Source organism: Scyliorhinus torazame, chromosome 16, assembly GCF_047496885.1.
Source record: "Scyliorhinus torazame isolate Kashiwa2021f chromosome 16, sScyTor2.1, whole genome shotgun sequence".
Classification (NCBI taxonomy): Eukaryota; Metazoa; Chordata; class Chondrichthyes; order Carcharhiniformes; family Scyliorhinidae; genus Scyliorhinus; species Scyliorhinus torazame.
Genome location: NC_092722.1, coordinates 169,234,553 through 169,256,001, shown reverse-complemented (window position 1 = coordinate 169,256,001; position 21,449 = coordinate 169,234,553). Strand labels below are relative to the sequence as shown.

The 21,449-nt window shown below is 46.9% G+C and overlaps 1 protein-coding gene across 2 annotated transcripts in view; it reads right to left on the bottom strand.

Moving 5' to 3' along the window:
- Positions 1 to 21,449, bottom strand: part of atrnl1b (attractin-like 1b) — a 1,392,850-nt gene that overhangs the window by 981,589 nt on the left and 389,812 nt on the right. For both annotated transcript variants that reach the window (XM_072479459.1, XM_072479460.1), the window contains exon 15: positions 16,503 to 16,684. In XM_072479459.1, the coding sequence (XP_072335560.1) occupies positions 16,503 to 16,684 (182 nt within the window). The remainder of the gene's footprint in view (positions 1 to 16,502; positions 16,685 to 21,449) is intronic.

Sequence of the window (21,449 nt, the reverse complement as noted above, 5' to 3'; positions counted from 1 at the left end):
TTCCTCCGGGCACTCCAGTTTCCTCCCACAAGTCCCGAAGGACGTGCTTGTTAGGTCATTTTTACATTCTGGATTCTCCCTCAGTGTACCCGAACAGGCGCCGGAGTGTGGTGACGAGGGGATTTTCACAGTAACTTCATTGCAGTGTTAATGTAAGCCTACTTGTTACAATAAAGATTATTAAAAAAACATTAAATTAAGCTGTATGGGCACGCTCCTGCACAACTAGTGCCATCTTGTGGCTGCGATGAGTGTGTGTGAAGAGTGTAATGTGTATATGCGGCGCTTGTCAGCCTCCCAAGTGTTAATTACGGACCCGGCAAATCCCACACCGTTTTTCATTGGAATCAATTGTGTTCCACGTGGCGCTGGTGCTCACCCCTCAACAGTCGCTGAATCGGTCAGGTGCGGCGTCAGTTCTGAAAGTCCACGAATCCTGCCCCGCATCAACACTTAGGGCGGGATTCTCCGATCCTCCTCTGTAGGGCTCTGCCACGGCTGGCGCGGAGAAGAATCCCCCTGCACATGCGCAGGAAACACACCGGCGGTTCTGTGCATGCGCCAGAACACGACGACGGGTCTGCACATGCGCGGGACCACGTCGGCCCTTCGGCGCCGGTTTGCGCGCCGCCAACCCCTCCAGCGACAGCCTAGCCCCGGAAGTGCAGAGGATTCCGCAACTTCCGGGTGGCCTGACGCCGGCGGCAAGAACAGCGCGAACCACTCCGGCTTCGGGCCATCGCGCCAAGTGTGGGATAATCCTGCCCCTAGTCTCAGGAATGGAGAATCCAGTCCAATTAATATATACCTGAAAATAATTAATTTGCCTGGTTGCAAGGAAAACGCTAAATTGAACAGCTCTTTCAAGAATCACAAGTGAGATGGGCACTTTGCATGCTGTTAAATTCTATGATCATTGCCATAAATCTGGGGCGGAATTCTACCCCCCCCCCCCCCACGCCGGGTGGGAGAATCGCCAGGGCGCTGTGCGAGTCCCGCCACGCCGCCCCGGCACCCGCACGCGATTCTCCCACCCCCCCTAAACCGGCGCGGCTAGAATCACGGCTGGCCGCTCGGAGAATCGCCTCTCGCTGTTTGTAATGGGCGAGCGGCGATTCTCCGGCCCGGATGGGCCGAGCTCTTATTGAAAATATGGAAAGATGTGTCATTTTAAACATGGAAGTCTGGCAGTATCGGGTCTGAGAGAAACATGAGAGGATACAGGGAAAGATCCCACAAAGGGTTAACAGCAGCTGCAAAGAGCAAGATTGTAAACTGCAGATATCCTTGGTCAAGCAGGCTTAGCAAACAAGACAAACAGGATTTTGAATGAAGCCAAAAACAATGGCTCACACCTTCATTGAAAGTAACTATCTTAGTAAGCATCTGGAAAAGCATGGATGAGGTTCAGTTGAATTTGGTGACAATTCTAAGTGTGAAATTTGCTAATACCAGGTAAATTAAAGAAAACTGGAGACTATCAGTCTACGAGAAACATAATTCAAAGCCAAAATCAAAGTCAAAATTATGAGCTGAGGTCACAATTGGAAAATAAAACTATAGAAATGACAGGAATTAAAAGTAATACCTCTTGAAACCAAAGCATTTTTGAATATCACAAAAGAACTTTGAATATCACAAAGGAAACAATGTAATCAGATCTATGAGATTAAGTCATGTCAAAATGAATACTTAGTTGGATTAGAAAGTTGAGATCAAAGATACTTTTTACAATCAAAGAAATCAAGAGTTACTTTACAATAAAGTCATAGAAACTAGATAACTGTTAGAAAAATATATAAACCCGAAGAAAGGGAACAGCAGGCAGAACCAGAACCAGAACTCAGAGAGAGGCGGAGAAGCGGAGTCAGATTACAGTCAGCTCGGCCATGGGAAAGAGACAGGGCAAAACAGCCCAGCTAAAATAGCTAATACATCTAAGGAAGACTAGAATTTAAAGAATAAGCAGAGTCAGCTCAGAGATAGCCAGCAGAGCCAGCTCTCATTGCTCGTTACATGGGAAAGATAGGACACAGAACTGAGAACACCAGCGAATACATCTAAAGAAGACCAGACTTGAAAGAACATTGATTGTCTGAAGGTCCTGAAGGTCCCTTAAACCAACCAGAAGGATCCAGAAGCAAGATATTTTTCCTTTCTGTAAAGAAAGTATTTGCAGCTTTTAAAAGAAAAAATATAATAATAAAATAACTTAATTTAACCTGAAATAGTGGTTATTCCAAAGTCTACTTTACTTACTTAGCAATGCGGGACCCAGGATCGAGGCTACTAAGTGGTAAGTAAATGAAATCTTCGGTGAAGGTATGGGTTATACTGGGGGATAACTTGAAAACATAGTTTGACCTGAATAGCACCCACTGAAGCCTGCATTGGAGTCAGGGAGTGAGAATCCCTGATCACCATTTAGAATGTCGGCCCTTTTTGGTATAGTGGTGAGTTTTCAAAAACAGAGCGATCTGCTCAACACGACAGGTTCCCACCGGCGCCGTCCACACCTGGTCGCTGCCGGCGGGAACAGCGCGGGAACGGTGGGGGGGGGGGGTGGCCTGTGGGGGGGGGGGGGGTCCTGCTCCGGGGGGGACGACTGAAAAGGGGTCTGGCCCGCGATCGGTGCCCACCGATCGGCGGGCCGGCCTCTCTGAAGGAGGACCTCCTTTCCTCCGCTGCCCCGCAAGATCCATCCAACATCTTCTTGCGGGGCGGCCGTGGGGAGGACGGCAACCACGCATGCGCGGGTTGGCGCCGGTCAACCTGCGCAGATGACGTCATTTACGCGGCGCCGGCCGTGTCATTTACGCGGCGCCACTTTTACGCGGCGCCAAGTCCCGGCGCGCGTAAATGACGCTCCTAGCCCCCCGGGGGCGGGAGAATAGGGGGCTGGGAACGGCCTCCGATGCCGGAGTGTAACACTCCGGTTTTCACTCCGGCGTCGGCACTTAGTCTCCCGATGGGAGAATTGCCCTCCTGGCTATTCTCAAAGACAGGGAGGAGGAGTGCAAACATTTATTTTAAGTTTACAGTAAAATTTTACAAAAGTGGGTCATTACACCAAATGCTTAACATCTAATGACATTCAGGTAGCTCTCAAAAGAATATACATACGCCTCAATGCTCAATATTAAATAACTAATACATTAAATACATGGAAAAATCTCAAAATATAACCTTTCATAAGTCAAGCAAGTATGACAGTTAATACCAGTTAATAGTTAATACTGTTGAGAGGAATGACCTCTCAGGGGAAAGCAACAACAGTCAAATTTGTTGCACCATGGTTGGTTCTGTTACAGAGGGGAGGAGTAAAGAGTGTGGGAATGCAGTAGCTAGAGGGGATTCGAATGCAAGGGGAATCGATATGCATTTTTGCAGCCGCAAACAAGACTCTAGGATGGTATGTCACCTCCCTGGTGCTGTGTCAAGGATGTCTCAGAGCGGTTACAGGTAATTCTGGAGGGGGAAGGTCAACAGCCAGTGGTTGTGGTGCACATTGGTACCAACAACATAGGTAAAAAAATGGGATACGGTCCTGAAAGCAGAATATAGGGAGTTAGGAAGGAAGGTGAGAAGTCATACCTCAAAGGTAGTGATCTCAGAATGACTATCAGTGCCACATGCTAGTCAGGGTAGAAATTGTAGGATGTATTGGGTGAATATGTGGCTGAGAAAATAGGGTGAGGGTGAGGGTTTTAGATTCCTGGGGCATTGGGACCGGTTCTGTGGAAGGTGGGACCTGTACAAACTGGATGGGTTACACCTGGGCAGGACTGAGACTGATGTCCTGGGGGTTGGGGGGGGGGGGGGGTACTTGTTACAGCGGATGGGGAGGGTTTAAACTAATAATGGCAGGGAGATGGCAACCTATGCAAGGATTCAGAGCAGTGGGAATCAAGAACAGGAGACAGAAAGGAGAATATGAAAAGTATTAGGCAGAGAAATCAAGGGCCTATAAAAAATAGAAAGGAAGGGACAGGGTATGGTTTTTTTTTGTAAAATATTTGTGTTCTCCATTTTCACATTTTCTTCAGAATTTACACCCCACCAACAAGCAGTAAACGGTAACAATTACAAAGTCAATCCCCTTATCAACAACAACGATCCCATCCTCCCACCACCCCAAACAACGCCCCGCCTGACAATATAAGCATCAAATAAAACAAACCCTCCCACGGTGGGAAAAACAAGGGGACCTCTAGAGTCCACCCCCCCCCCTAACATTCAATGCCATCCAATCCCTGAATGAGTACCGTAAATGACAGCCATGAATTGTAAACGCCTCCCCCTCCCCTCCACTTCCTCTTATAAAACTCCTCCCCCCAATCTCTGTTTCTTCCCCCCAACTTTCCACCCCGGCTAGACTCATCGGACCCTGTTCTGCCAAGCTCCGATGGCCGCAGTCCCTCCTCCCACCTCACTCCCGTTCACTGGCCAGCTTAAACTGGCCAGCGTGGAGGCCCCCGCCCGGGTCTCTTTCCCCCTTGCCCGGTCCCAGGAAAACCAAGAAATCCCCTTTAGCACACAAATCCCACAAACACACCCAAGCCCCAAAGAACCATCATTGCAAGTGAAAGTCCCATCTCTTCCCTTGTCCAAATATATACAACGTTGGCTCATTTAGCACGCAGTGAAAAAATAGTTACATGAGACTACATCGGTACATGACCATTTCTCAATTCAGCCACAGTCCTTCTGCCTTCGCAAACTCCTCCGCTGCTTCCGCCGTCCCAAAATAAAAGTCCTTAGATTTGTAGGTCACCCTCAACTTAGCTGGGTATATTATGCCGCACTGCACCTTACTGATGTACAGTGCCTTCTTCACCCGGCTGAAGGCAGCCCGCCCCCTCGCCAGCTCCACCGTAAGGTCCTGATATATGCGTATACCAGCTCCAGCCCACTGCACCACCCGCTTCTGCTTTGCCCAGCACAGGATCTTCTCCTTCACACTGTAACTACGAAAACACAGAGTCACTACTCTTGGGGCTCACTCTCCTTTGGTACAGGCCTCCACGACAGATGAGCCCGATCCAGTTCATATCGGATGGGATCATCCCCCTCCCCCAATAGCTTCGCCAGCATCGTGGCAAAATACTCAGTCGGCCTCAGGCCTTCCACTCCTTCGGGCAGACCCACAATCCTCAGATTCTGTCGCCTGGATCTGTTTTCCAAGTCGTCCATTTTGGCTCGCAGACCCTTGTTGATCTCTATCACCTTCCGCATCTCCTTCCCCATCGAGGTAAGTTGATCACTGTGCTGCAATAATGTCTCTCCCACTTCCTTCAGCGCCTCACCTTGCTCCCGCACCTCCGCCACTGCGCTCAATACCGCCGCCCTCACCGGGGCAATCGCCTCCTCCACCAGCACTTTCAATACCACCCTCATCTCCTTCCTCATCGCCTCCATGTGTTTTGTAAACTGCCTTTCGAGTTCCACGGCCATCACCGTAGTCATTTCTTCAGCCGTGGGCAATGCGGCCTCCCCTGGTGCCCCAGCCTCCACTTTTCTTGCCGTCCCCTCGGTGACCTTTCCACTCCCCGACGGACTTTCAGCCGCTTTTTTCATGGCCGTTTTTTAACGTTTTTTTAATCGCCATTTCCCTTCACTGTGCCTTCTCCCTGCTTTTGCCGTCTTCGTTGCCCCTGGGACCGGGCGTTAAACCCCAAAAATGCCGTTCCCAAACGGGAGCCCTCCAATGTGCGGCTGCCTCCTGCCCGCCGTCACCGGAAGTCCCCGGGACAGGGTATATTAAAAGGACTAGCCTCAAGGTTTTGTCCCTGAACGCGCGGAGCATTTGAAATAAAATGAATGAATTAGTTGTGCAGATAAATGAAAAGGGATATGATACAGTTAGGATTACAGAGACATGGCTCCAAGGTGACCAAGGATGGAAATTAAATATTGAGGGCTATTCAGTTTTTAGGAAGGACAGACAGAAAGGAAAAGGTGGTGGAATTGCATTGTATTAAAGATATTGATACTAATATTGAGGAAAGATATTAGTACAGATGATGTGGAATCTGTCTGGGTGGAGTTAAGAAACATCAAGGAGCAAAAAACATTCGTAGGTGTGCTACACAGACCACCAAACTGCAGTGGTAATGTTGGGAATAGCATTAGACAGGAAATCAGAGATGCATGTGATAAAGGAATATAGTTTTCTGGACCAGTATGTTGAGGAACCAACAAGGGAACGGGCCACTTTGGACTGGGTGTTGTGCGCAATTAGAAAGGATTAGTTGGCAATCTAGTTGTGAGAGAACCCTTGGGCATGAGTGACCATAATACAGTCGAATTCTTTCCATCAAGGTGAATAGTGAGGTAGTTGATTCTGAGACCGAGGTCCTGAACTTCAATAAAGGTAACAATGATGGTATGAGGCATGAGCTGCCAATGACGGACTGGGAAACATTACTGAAAGGAAGGACAGTGGACAGGCAATGGCAGGCATTCAAAGAATGAATAAGTGAACTCCAAAAGTTGTTTATTCCTATTTAGTGCAAGAGTAGAAAGGGAACTGTGGCCAAACCATGGTTTACAAGGGAAATTAGAGATAGTATTAGATTGAAAGAAGATGCATACAATTAGCAAGAAAAAGCAATAGACCTGAGGATTGGGAACAGTTTAAAATTTAGCAAAGGCAGACCAAGGGATTGATTAAGAAGGGGAAATTACAATTTGAAAGTAAACTAGCAGGGAACATAAAAGCTGACTAAAAGTTTCTGCAGGTATGTAAAGAAAAAAAGATTATTAAAAACTAATGTTACAGTCAGAAACAGGGGAATTCATAACAGGAAACAAAGAAATGGCTGAGGAACTAAATTCGTACTTTGCTTCTGTCATCACAAAGGAAGACATGAATAATGTACTGAAAGCTCTGAGAAGCACAGGTTTTAGTGAAGAGCTGAAGGAAATTAGTATTAAAGAAATGGTTTTGGGGAAATTAATGGGATTGAAGGTGGACAAATCTCCAGGACCTGATAATCTGCATCCTGATCATCTGCATCCCAGAGTAAGAAAGTGGCCCTAGAAATAGTATATCGATTGGTGCTAATTTTCCAAACTTCGTTGGACTCTGGAATGGTTCCTACAGATTGGAGAGTAGAGAATGTAACCTCGCTATTCAAAAAGGGAGGTCGAGAGAAAACAGGGAACTATAGACCAGTGAACCTAACATCGGTAGTCGGGAAGTTTCTGGAGTCCATTATCAAGGATTTTATAGCACAGCATTTGGAAAACAGTGGTGTAATCAGACAAAGTCAGCATGGATTTACAAAAGGAAAATCATGCTTGGAAATCTACTAGAATTCTTTGAAGATGTAACTAGTAAAGTTGACCAAGGAGAACCGGTGGATGTGGTTTATGTAGACTTTCAGAAGGCTTTCGACAAGGCATTACAAAGCAGATTAGTGTCCTGAAATGGATAAAAAGCCAATTAGCAGACAGGAAGCAAAACGTTGGAATAAATGGGTCTTTTTCTGATTGGCAGGCAGGAACTAGTGGGGTACTGCAGGGATCTGTGGTAGGACCCCAACTGTTCGCATTACATATTATTGATTTGGACGAGGGAACTAAGTGTATTTTCTCCAAATATCTAGATGATACAAAGTTGGGTGGGAGGGTGAGCTGTGAGGAGGATGCAGAGATGCTTCAGTGGGATTTGGTCAGGCTGAGTGAGTGGGCACATGCATGGCAGATGCAATATAATGTGAATAAATGTGAGGTTATCCACTTGGGTAGAAAAATAGGAAAGCAGATTATTATTTGAATGGGTGTAAATTGAGAGGTGGATACTCAACAAGAGCATGATGTCCTCGTGCATCAGTCGCTGAAAGAAAGCACGCAGGTAAAGCAAGCATTAAAGAAGATAAATGGTATGTTGGCCTTCATTGCGAGAGGATTTGAATATAGGAATAGGGATGTTTTACTGCAATTGTATAGGGCATTGGTGAGGCCACACCTGGAGTATTGTGTGCTGTTTTGGTGTCCTTATCTGAGGAAGGATGTTCTTGCTCTGGAGGGAGTGCAGTGAAGGTTTACCAGGCTGATACCTTGGTTAGGGAGACTGCCATGTGAGGAGAGACTAAATCGGTTAGGATTATATTCATTGGAGTTTTGAAGAGTGAGATAGGATCTCGTAAAAACTTATAAAATTCTAACAGGGTTAGACAGGGTAGATTCAGAAAGAATGTTCCCGATGATGGGGGAGTCCAGACGTTTGAGGATAAGGGGTAAACATTTTAGGACTAATGTGAGGAAACATTTCTTCACCCGGACAATGGTGAATCTGTGGAATTCACTACCACATTAAGTAGTTAAGGCTACAATGTTGTGTAATTTCAAGAAGGAATTAGATATAGCTCTTGGGGCTAAAGAGCTCAAGGGATATGGGGGGAAGGCGCGATCAGGGTATTGAACTTGATGATCAGCCATTATCATAATGAATAGCATAGAAGGCTTGAAGGGCCTGCTCCTGTTTCTATTTTCTATGTTTTGTCGAGATTGGCTACCTTCTACTTGCATCCTAAAATCACAACTAACAATGCACAAAAAAGCACAATTTATTTTAGAGACATTTGAAAGCACACATTGCCTTGAAATAATAGATAGGACAATATAAATAAAATAGGTTTTCTTTAGATTGAAATTAGAGTATGACAGTCACATTGAACCTCATCGTTAATGATTCTTCTTTTTAAATTTGACAGATGGATAAATAATAATCGTCAGGAAAACTCAACCAACTGAATGCCTGGCTCTCAATGTAAAAGCTGTTCACGAGCTGTCTGCAATCCATATAGAGTTGTAATATTGTTGAACGAGTTTAAATTCTTTGCAAGACCTTTAGGTACATCACCATTTGGGACAAAGTACCCCACTGTGGGTAAACAGGGTTTTGAATCAGACCCACCATATGCCTGGCCATTAATGTTTAGTGCACACTGACTTTGAAAAGAAATCTATCTACTACAACAAGCAAGGAACAGACTCTTGACTAAGTAAAAACACTGGGTATATCACTCTCTCTGCATTCTGTTCACATAAAAAGCTGGGGGATATTATTAATTCAAAAAGGATGAATACACCATGTTATATCTTATGAGCCACCTCTATTTCATGCCAAATGGGATAAGCTGTCATATAAATTACCTTAAACTCAACAATGTATTAAATTCACTGGACTGTTTCATCCTTAACTGCTATTTTCATTATACATTGATTCAACAAATGAAAATGTAGCTTCACAACTCCAAATGGTAAGGAAGATAGGTTAGCCGCCAGTTGCTAAACTTGCTATCTATTATTTTCAGCTTTGATTCTACAAAACAATAAGTAACAGTCACACCAAGCGGGTTATGCCAGACCTACAGCAGTAGATATGGATTAAAAGGTGGTCCTAGATGCAATGTTATCATGCCGCATCAGTGTAATATTGCACTGGAGAATAAATTTTTTCTCTATCGAGATGTCTAAATTCACAATTTTTCTGAGTAAGATGCCCATGCTTCTTTGAATGAAAAGTATCTATCAACAACATTGCATTCTTCACAGCACCAACTAAATATTTCAGTGTCAAGCTTCAATGCCAATATTCCACTCATGGGTGGCACGGGAGCACAGAGGTTAGCACTGTTGCTTCGCAGAGCCAGGACCCGGGTTCGATTCCCGATTGTCTGTGCGGCGTCTGCACGTTCTCCCCGTGTCTGCGTGAGTTTTCTCCGGGTGCTCCGGTTTCCTCCCACAAGACCTGAAAGACGTGCTGTTAAGTGAATTGGACATTCTGAATTCTCCCTCAGTGTACCCGAACAGGTGCAGGAGTGTGGCGACTAGGGGATTTTCACAGTAACATCATTGCAGTGTTCATGTAAGCCTACTTGTGACGTTAATGAAGATTATTATATTAAAGTAAGTGCATTTAAACATTCTGAAGTGAAAACAGTAAAGATCGGATTACTGACACAATAGTAGAGAACCTAATGCTGTAAACTAAAATGCCACTGTCAGTAGGCTAGTGCTTCCCAAACCTTTACCCGGTGTGGCCCCATTCCTCCAAGGCTTGGAGTGTTCAGCTTGTTTGTGTGTGTTGGGGGGGGACACAAATCAGTGGAGTAATATTTTACACTGCTAATATTTGAAATCTGAAACATAAAAATATAGAATTTGCCAAGCTAACTTTTTTGATCTGCTACCTGCTCACTGCCTCTCCCACAGGCAGCCTCTATTTCTCTCTGTCTCCTTGCCTGACCCTTCATCTCACTGCATCACCGCCAAAACTGCGACGATCACAGAGGACCCCCGATCGACTAATTGCTTCATTCTGACATGTACATGTAAAATGAATACTGTAAATAGTTGTGACATGTAATAAGGCAAAACACTGTACCACCGACGGGTATCAGCATAACCTCTACCACTGTATGACGCGAGACCTCCACCCCCGCCTGACTCTTTTTTAACAGGGGGTGAATGTGGTAGTCTGTATTAGGGGTATTACGGTACCTAGGTTGAGGCTGTAAGACCATTGGTGTGGGAGGTACCTGAGACATGAAGATCATTGGTGAAGCCTGCCTGCTGGTTCCGCCCAGTAAGGCGGAGTATAAGAGTCTGTGTCTCCCTAACAGCCGCATTCTGTACCTGCGCTGCTGGGGGAAACAGTTAGTCCAATAAAGCCTTCAATTGTCATCCAATCCCGCTTCTGGAGTTATTGATCGAGCATCAGGTAATAAACCATTCTTTTGGTTCTCCTTTCTGGACTCCTCCTTGACTACTAAAGTCATACAGGGAAACAATGAACAAGGGGGTCGGGCAAGAAAGTGAAGAGCGGGTGCAATGACTCTCAAATAATTTCAGATTCTTGTTATGGCCCATTGGGGGGAATTTCCCGCCATTTTCTCTGCAATTATTTGAGCATAAAGTACTTGAAGTCATGAACTTTTGTTATCCCTGATGTTGAAGAGTATTATTTGATGTCAAAATGATTTCACTCCTATAATTTGAAGCTATGAATGGTCCTATCATCAAAAACCATTGTAATATTTTTCTTCCCACTAGCTATCACTTGTTAAGAAAGAAGCACTTACTGCTACTTATCAGCTTTATTCCTAATTGTGCTTGCCAAAGCTGCAGATACCACATGCCTTTGAGCGGTTCACAAGGTTTAGGCATGCAGAGGTTAAATCCTGGCCCCACCCGTTAATCACAACCCTCTCACACTTATTGTTCCTCAAATCAGAATTCGAGACTGTAGGATGGGAAAAAGTGCATCATGGGACCCAGTGGCAGACCTTCATTTTTGGGGCCCTGAAGTTTGAACTGTTATGGGGGGCCCTTCGTAACCAGCAACGAGGTCTGGGTAACCACTGTTATCTTCTTCAATGGGGTTGTTCCACGACAGATCACCACATATTTTTAAAAAATTTAACCACTACATCTCAGATTTTGATTAAAATTGCTGTACTGGATTATCTCACATGTCAAAGTCACTAGTGTGAATAAGATTTCCCTATGCCTTATAGTTTTTGAGTTATGGGGGGATGAAAATTAGGGAAATGTTATATACATGCATGATGCATCATAGAATGATGAAATAAAACATAGAAAAGACCACAGTCAATATAATTTTTTACTTTAGACACCTATGAGAATACATACTACATGAAGCACATTTTACAAAATACTCTTTTTTCTGTTTTTTCTAGCAACATATTCACGTAGTTTTGTCATATGAGAGCTTCCTTGCAATGTAATTTTCTAGAGACAATATGCATAAAGAATTGAAGCGCTCTTCAGTCATGATAGACCAAAATTTGTTCTTTATAAAGGATAGCTTTGAAAAATTCCTCTCTGCTTCACAGCTCGTGATAGGCATTGTCAAGTACAGCTTAAGCACAGTAGTAATATTGGGGAACACTTCAATTAGGTGTTGCTCACAAATAAGCTGAAGAACTTCTGTGCATTGCATTTTAAATGGCGTGTTTTTTTCTGTCTTCTGGGATTTCCTAAGGTGCAAATAGTCTTTGAACTGATAACACTCGTTTACTAATTTGTGGTCAATATCATCTTTGTAATATGATATTATAAGTTTAATACTGTCCTCATCAATTTCAGAATTCTGAGAGGAACTTGAACCTTTTTGCAATCTGTTCATATGGGTGAATCCTCTTGCGTTACTGGATTATCAAGCAGTCATAGAGTTGATATAGAACCTCTATCCTGAATTTGTCAGCTCCTCTCAAAGAAGCAATACCACTTGTTCCATCTGAAGATTTCCTTGTAACAATGTGTTTGGAAGCATCAGAATAACTTGAGGTGATATCTTCACACAAACCTTTTTGAGTAGGGGTAATTAAAATATTGTATCCTTATGAACACTTTATTGAAAAAAATTCTTGTCTAGATCGCTATCACGAGTGCTATCATGTTGAAAATTCACGTTAGCATTGTGATTGCCTTTTCAACAGCTCCCCTTTTTTGTTACGACATGTCATCTACTGTTTGTATTTCTGTCATAAATGTTAATAGTATTTTAAATTATTTATAATTATTTTATATTAAATATATTTAGAACGAAACATCCTTAATTTGAATGTTTTTCCGTTTACGGCTAGCCTACATGATACTTTAATAACCTTTTAATTTTTATTTTAACTATTATTTTGTATTGAATTAAACTATATTATTAATATTATTATTTTTTTAAAACCCCTTCTCATACAGTAGACCCAAAATTTTTTACCAATGTGGGGCCCCTCCGGGATTAAGCTTCATTAGTTTCATAGTAGATCCGCCCCTGGTGGAACCTCAGAGCTGGTCCCAGGAGAGTGTCCCCTCTCCAAGGCTGCAACTACCAATTCAGGGGCGAGATTCTCCGACCCCCCCACCGGGGGCCGGCGTGAATCCCGCCCCTGCCGGTTGGCGAATTCTCCGGCACCAGAGATTCGGCGGGGGCGGGAATCGCGCGGCGCTGGTTGCCCCCCCACCCCGCGATTCTCCGGCCCAAATGGGCCGAAGTCCCGCTGCTAGGATGCCTGTCCCACCGGCGTGGATTAAACCACCTCTCTTACCGGCGGGACAAGGCGGCACGGGCGGGCTCCGGGGTCCTGGGGGGGGCGGGGGGCGATCTGGCCCCGGGGGTGCCCCCACGGTGGCCTGGCCCGCGATCGGGACCCACCAATCCGCGGGCAGGCCTGTGCCGTGGGGGCACTCTGTTCCTTCCGCCTTCGCCACGGTCTCCACCATGGCGGAGGCGGAAGAGACTCCCTTCACTGCGCATGCGCGGGGATGCCGTGAGCGGCCGCTAACGCTCCCGCGCATGCGCCGCCCGGCAATGTCATTTCCGCGCCAGCTGGCGGGGCAGAAATCAGTCCGGCGCGGGCCTAGCCCCTCAAGGTTTTTGGCGCCGGTCGGCGGACATCGCGCCGCAGATGTTGCTACTACCAAATTTTACCCATCTTCAGCGGAGTTGCAATCCACGGTTTGGAAAGCCCTGCTATAGACAATTGGATTGGGTCTAAAATCAGCCTAACTACAACCTATCTGTTACAACTAACCATTACCACATATTTCAATATTCAGATTGGTTTCTATACTCCCAAGAGGGTCTCCTGAAGATAGATCGTTAAATTACATTTCAGCATTTTGGTGTTCCAAACAGACTGCAGCAGTGAAATAATGCAATGTCGAGAGGATTGAAAAACTGACAATATAACATCTTTATTCAAAAAGTGAGGGAGCCAGATAACAGCTAACTACAGGCCAGTTAGCTTAACAGCTGATATTGGGAAAATGTTAGAGGATATAACAGCAAAACATTTAGAAATACATGATATAATCAAGTAGAGTCAGCATGACTTCATGGCCAGGATTCACCGACCTGGTGCCGGGTCGGAGAATCCCTGGGGGGGGACGCGAGAATCGTGCACCGCCGCCGGCTTCCCCATTCTCTGGCGCCGATTCTCGGGCGCCCGCGGGATTCCCGCAGCGCCTGTCGGGGGCCGTTGATAGCAGCCCCCCCAGCGATTCTCCGGGCCACGATGGGCCGAGTGGCCGACAGGTTTGGCCCAGTCCCGCCGGCGTGGGTTACTCAGATCCCACACAGCAGGACCTGGAAGGTGAGTCTGCGGGGGTTTGTCCTGGAGGGAGCCGGGGGGGATCCGACCCCGGAGGGGGGGGGGGGCACCACGGTCTGGCCCACGATCGGGGCCAACCGATCGGCGGGCGGCTGGGGGCCTATTGTACTCCGCGCTGGGCCCCTGTAGGGCTCCTCCATATTGCCCGGGGGCCGGCACAGAGAAGGGAACCCCCGCGCATGTGCGGAAATACACCAGCCATAGCGCGCATGCGCAGAAATACGCCGACCGTTCTGCGCATGCACAGAATCACGCCGGCCATTCCGCGCCGGCTGGAGCTACGGGGACCACTCCGGCGCCAACCTAGCCCCCTAGGAAGGGGAGCATTCCCCATAATCGGGGACCATTGACACCGGAGTGGTTGGCGCCACTTTTCACGTCGGCGTGGGGACATAGCCCCATTATTGGAGAATCCCGCCCCATGAAGGGGAGTTCAAATATATTAAAATCATTTGAGGTGGTAACAAGCAGGGACTTGGATTTTCTCAAGGTGTTCGATAAGGTACAGCTCAAAAAGCTACTGAATATGTTAAGAGCCCATGGTCTTGGGGATAATAGCATGTAAAGAGGATTGGCTAACTGATAGAAGGCAGAGTTAGAATAAGAGGGGAATTTTTAGGATGGCAATCTGTAACCACAGGGATCAGTGCTGGAGTCACAATTTTTGACAAAATATATTACTGACTTGGACAAGGGAAGTGAATGTACTATTACCAGGTTTGCGGAAAACACAAAACTAGGTGGAAAGGCAAGTGGAGAGGGTGACACAAAGAGTATACAGAGGGATATAGATCCATCTACGTGAGTGGGCGAAAACATGGCAGATGGAATATAATGTAGGAAAATGTGAAGTTAAACACTTTGGTAGAAATAATAAAGGAGTTGAATATTATTGAAATGGAGAAAGACTGCTGAAAGCTCCAGCACAGAGGGAGTTGGGGGTCCTTGTGCATAAATCACATAAGTTTAGCATGCATGTTCAGCTTGTAATAGGAAAGGCAAATGGAATGTTGGTCTGTATTTTAAAGGGAATGGAATATAAAATAGGGAGGTCTTGCCAAAATTATATAAGGCACTAGTTAGATCACATCTGGAACACTGTGAACAGTTTTGGCCCCCTTATCTAAGGAAAGATTTACTGGCATGTGAGGCAGTCCAGAGACGATTCATTCGGTTGATCCTGTGTATGGAGGGATTTTCTTCAGGAGGTTGAGTAGTTGGGCCTGTACAAATTAAAGATTTTCAGCTGGATTCTTTGTCGCGGGATCCTCCACTTCCTTGGCAGCGCACTCACACTCACGGATTTCCCAACGGCATGGGGGTGCCCACAATGGGAAACCCAATTGGCCGGCTACCGAGATGGAGGATCCCGCTGCCAGCGGGGGCACGCCACACCAGAAAACAGGTGCAGCAGGATGGAGAATCCCCCCACTGTATTTAAACTTAAGCAAGTAGATCATGGGATCTGAATGGAGTGGGGTTGATGTAATTAATGGGAGGAGCCAGGTCTAAGGCAGTGAATTTAGCTTAGATTTGGCTGGGAACAGACAGTTTCTCCAAAAGGTTGTCAGGTTAAGCAGTAGTCTGACACAGACGAAGAATCTGCAGGCGGTTTCCTGACAGGATCTATCTCCAAGCAATATTTTCAAAGAAACTCCATTCAAGTGCATAGCAGGTAATCCTGTGTTTGCTAACTTTAATTTAAAGTGGCCTTTGACCTTTGATGTGTTTAGCTTGATTGAAGATACAGAAGGTATCAGATAGAAGTTAAAGTGGTTCCTTTTATTGTTAAGCATTGTTTAACTGGTAATAGTAAGCTATATTTCTATGATTTTAAGGCAGTATAATACTGTGCCAATAATAAAGTTGTTTTAACTTTATCCCTGTTTTTGCTCGAAAGCACTCCTGGAGCAGAGAAACCTTTCCTCATCTTGTACAAATTTAAAAAAATTGTTGGGGTTTCCGTCCGGTATCCTAGCAAACGTTGGGGTCTGGTCTGGGATCGTAATAGGGGTCACCCGTTTAAGGCAAAGATGAGTAGTTTCTTCTCTGTGGGTAGTGAATCTGTAGAATTCTTTACTGCAGAAGGCTGTTCGTTAAGTGTGTTCAAGTCTGAGATAGAGAGATTTTTAATCATTAATGGAATCAAGGCTTATGGGATAAGGCAGGAAAGTGAAGTTGAGGATTATAATACCAGATCTGTCGTGATATCATTGAGTAGCGGAGCAGGCTTGATGGGCTGAATGACCTACTTCTGCTCTTACATCTTATGGTCTCCCCTTGTTAGTGCTTCAATGTGTACATTCTCTAATCATGCAGAATTGGACAAATTGGAAGAAAAAAATACTCAACCGCAATTACCTGAACTGTATATTTGTGCAGCTCATCTAGAACAAATTCAACTTCTTTTGATGTAGTAAGAGATGCAAGGTTTCCACTGAGATTGTAACAATAAAGTTTTGCATTATCATAGTTTTCTCGACTTGCATTGATCCGGAGGCAGACATCCCCAACGTGGCTCCAGCCTTCTCCGCAAAGGTGAGCTGTAATTGTAGGAACAAACTCAGTTTTTATCCCTCTTTCAAGATCTTCAAACACAAGAGTGATGTATGGTGAAATGGCACGAAGAAACGGTGAATTTTATGGACATTCCAAGTCACCTACATTGCCAAGTAAACATGGACCACTGTCTACTATCCACCATTCATAACTATTTTACAGGCTGGTGACAGTATGCCAACTGCAAGAAGCATCAAGTTGGGAGGTCTAATTTTAACTGTAACTATTTTACTACCAATTCTTTTTCCTCTGTGCAAAATACCATGTTGTTTTCCATTTAGTCAATCACATTATCTTTAAATCATCCTTTTAAACAAACTTCAAATATAGTTTCCACATAATTAACCCTTCACCACATCACAAGTAGTGATTAATATGATAAGCTACTGAAAATCTGCCAAACTAATTAAATGGGTTGAGAATCGTTGAATTTAAAATAAATTAAATATTATTTACTTTTATTTCTTTTGCAGGAAAATTGCTCTAATTTTTAAATTTTCTAAAGGGTAAACCAGTTTAAAAAAATAATTTTAAGGACTTCCGGTTGCAGCGATGCCCAGCTAAGCCGCACGTTTTGGCGGCTCCAGCTCAAACGGACCTTCGGGCTCTTTTAAGAGCCCCAACGGGGAATTTTTTCAGGACGAAACCCAGTGTGGGGTGAGTTAACAGGGAGTCCCCCCCCAACGAAAGAGAAGAATATCGGCGGCGGCGGCTACATCGCGAAGAATCCTCGACGATAGGGGCAGGAGGAAAAAAGAAGCAAGATGGCGGCGGAGAAAGCCCAGGCGACATGGGGGCCCGATCAAGACGAATTCTTAAGACAGTGTGTGGAGCTACTTAAGAAGGAGGTGCTGACCCCGATGCTACAGGCAATTGAGGGGCTTAAGGAGGCACAAAGGACCCAGGAGACAGAGCTCCGCGTGGTGGAGCAGAAGGTGACGGATAATGAAGATGAGATCCTGGGCCTGGCGGTCAAAACACAGACGCACGAGGCGCTCCACAAAAAGTGCATTGATAGGATTGAGGCCCTAGAAAACAGAGCACGAAGGAAGAACCTTCGGATCCTGGGTCTCCCCGAGGGAGTGGAAGGAACGGACTGCAGGGCTTACGTGAGCACGATGCTAAGCTCGCTGATGGGAGCTGAGGCCCCTTCGGGCCCCTTAGAAGTGGAGGGGGCTCATCGGGTCCCTGCGAGGAGACCAAAGGCGGGAGAACCACCTAGGGCGACAATCGTGCGATTTCGCCGCTTTAATGATAGAGAAGTGGTTCTGAGATGGGCCAAAAAGGTACGGAGTAGTAGATGGGAGAGTGCGGTGGTACGGGTGTACCAGGATTGGAGTGCGGAGGTGGCGAGAAGGAGGACGAGTTTTAATCGAGCCAAGGAGGTGCTACACAAGAAGAAGGTGAAGTTCGGGATGCTGCAGCCGGCGCGACTATGGGTCACGTACCAGGAGAGACATCACTACTTCGAAACGGCGGAAGAAGCATGGACCTTTATTAAAGACGAGAAACTGGATCGGAACTGAGGGACTGATATTAGAGGGAAATGTCACTGTCGATGTATACAGAGATGTAAATTGGGAAGGGGGGGACACTAAGAAATGTGGGCGCCGGTGGGGGGATAGAAGAGACATAGGCGGGGGATGAGGAATGGGAGTGGGGCGGGAGAGGGAGCTGCGCCACAAGGGGCGGGACAGCTACAGAGAATATGGAGCCTACTGTCCTTGTTCCCGCGCCAGAAAGGTGATGGCGGGAAGATAGGCGCAAGGTAGATGGGAGTTCCCCACGCGGGGGGGGTCAAGGAGTGAGCGGGAGAAGCCGGGGTCAGTTGAAGTCAGCTGACTTTCGGAAGTAACATGGGGGGAGCAATTACGCTAGATGGGGATCTAGCGGGGGGGGGGATAACTGGGTTGCTGCTGCAGAAATCAAAGAGGAACTGGCTAAAGAAAGGGTGGTCGGGGCTGGAATGCGCCACCTGGGGAACGAGTGGGAGCGCGGAATCGGGACGTGGGACTGGCCTAGAGAGGGTGATGGCTAGTCGACAAGGGAAGGGGGCAGGTAGCCCCCCAGTGCGGCTGATCACGTGGAACGTGAGAGGCCTAAATGGACTGATTAAAAGGGCCCGAGTGTTCGCGCACTTGAAAGGACTGAGGGCAGACGTGGCTATGCTCCAGGAGACGCACCTGAAGGTGGCGGACCAAGTTAAGTTAAGGAAAGGATTGGTGGGACAGGTGTTCCATTCAGGGCTGGATGCAAAGAATAGAGGGGTGGCCATACTGGTGGGGAAACGGGTATCATTCGAAGCTAGGAGCATTGTAGCAGATAGTGGAGGCAGGTATGTGATGGTGAGTGGCAGGCTGGAGGGAATGGAGGTCGTGTTGGTTAACGTATATTCCCTGAATTGGGATGATGCGGGATTCATGAAGCGGATGCTGGGACGTATACCGGACCTGGAGGTAGGAAACTTGATAATGGGGGGAGACTTCAACACCGTGCTGGACCCAGGGTTAGATAGATCCAGATCTAAGACCGGAAGAAGGCCGGCAGCGGCCAAGGTGCTTAAGGGGTTTATGGACCAAATGGGGGGAGTGGATCCATGGCGATTTGTTAGACCGAAGGCCAAGGAGTTCTCCTTCTTCTCCCATGTTCACAAGGTGTACTCCCGGATAGATTTTTTTGTTTTGGGAAGGTCGTTGATCTCAAGGGTGGAAGAAACTGAGTATTCAGCCATAGCTATCTCGGATCATGCCCCACATTGGGTGGACCTGGAACTAGGAGAGGAGAGGGAGCAGCGTGCACTCTGGCGATTAGATGTGGGATTGTTGGCGGATGAGGGAGTCTGTGGAAGGGTGCGGGGATGTATCGAGAGATACCTGGAGGCCAATGACAACGGGGAGGTCCGAGTGGGAGTGGTATGGGAAGCACTAAAGGCGGTGGTCAGAGGAGAGCTGATCTCCATCAGGGCCCACAAAGGGAAAACAGAGGCCAAGGAAAGGGAAAGATTACTGGGGGAGATTTTAAGGGTGGACAAAGAATATGCGGAGACCCCGGAGGAGGGACTATACAGGGAGAGACGACGACTCCAGACGGAGTTCGACCTTCTGACCACCAGGAGGGCGGAGGTGCTGTGGAGGAAGGCACAGGGGATGAGATATGAATATGGGGAAAAGGCTAGTCGCCTGTTGGCCTATCAGCTGCGAAAGAGGACAGCGGCGAGGGAGATAGGGGGAATTAGAGACAAAAAGGGAGCTACGGTGCGGAGAGCAGGGAGATAAACGAGGTGTTTAAGACCTTTTACGAAAGACTTTATAGGTCCCAACCCCCGGAGGGAAAAGAGGAGATGCGGCAGTTTTTGGAACAATTAAGGTTCCCGAGGGTAGAGGAGCAGGAGGTGGAAGGCCTGGGGGCACCAATTGGGGTGGACGAGGTTACCAAGGGGCTGGGGAACATGCAGGCAGGGAAGGCCCCGGGACCAGATGGGTTCCCGGTGGAATTTTATAGAAAATATGTGGACTTGCTGGCCCCGCTGTTGGTGAGGACTTTTAACGAGGCCAGGGAAGGGGGGACTCTACCCCCGACAATGTCGGAGGCGACGATATCGCTAATTTTGAAGCGGGATAAAGATCCGCTGCAGTGCGGGTCCTATAGGCCTATTTCACTACTAAATGTGGACGCCAAATTGCTAGCAAAGGTGCTGGCATCGAGGATAGAGGACTGTGTCCCGGGGGTGGTACACGAAGACCAGACAGGATTCGTAAAGGGGAGACAACTAAGTGTCAACGTGCGACGGCTATTAGGGGTGATAATGATGCTCCCAGCCGAGGGGGAGGCAGAGATAGTGGCGGCAATGGATGCAGAGAAGGCATTTGATAGGGTGGAGTGGGAGTATCTATGGGAGGTACTGAGGAGGTTCGGGTTCGGGGACGGGTTTGTTAGCTGGGTCAAACTCCTCTATGGGGCCGCAACGGAAAGTGTGGTCACGGGTCGGCAAAGATCGGAGTATTTCCGACTATACACGGGAACAAGACAGGGATGCCCGCTATCTCCATTATTGTTCGCGTTGGCAATTGAACCACTGGCCATGGCGCTGAGAGACTCCAGAAAATGGAAAGGGGTGATTAGAGGGGTTAGAAGAACACCGAGTGTCACTCTACGCGGATGACCTACTGTTGTATGTGACGGACCCAGTGGGGGGGATGACAGAGGTCATGCAGATATTGAGGGAGTTCGGAGATTTCTCGGGATATAGGCTTAACATGGGAAAGAGTGAACTTTTTGTGATACACCCTGGGGACCAGAGTAGAGGGATAGATGGCCTGCCTTTAAGGAAAGTGGAAAGAAACTTTCGGTACCTGGGGATTCAGATAACCAGGAGCTGGGGAACCTTGCACAGACTTAATCTGACACGACTGGGGGAACAAATGGAAGAGGACTTCAAGAGGTGGGACATGCAGCCACTGTCACTGGCGGGCAGAGTGCAGGCAATTAAGATGATGGTCCTCCCGAGGTTCCTATTAGTATTCCAATGTCTCCCTACACTGATCACCAAGGCCTTCTTTAAAAAAATAGATAGGAGCATCACGAGCTTCGTGTGGGCAGGGAAAGTTCCGAGGGTAAGGAGGGGGTTCCTACAACGTAGTAGAGACAGAGGGGGACTGGCGCTGCCGCATTTGGGCGACTACTACTGGGCCGCCAATGTGGCGATGATCCGTGAATGGATGATAGAGGGAGAGGGAGCGGCGTGGAAAA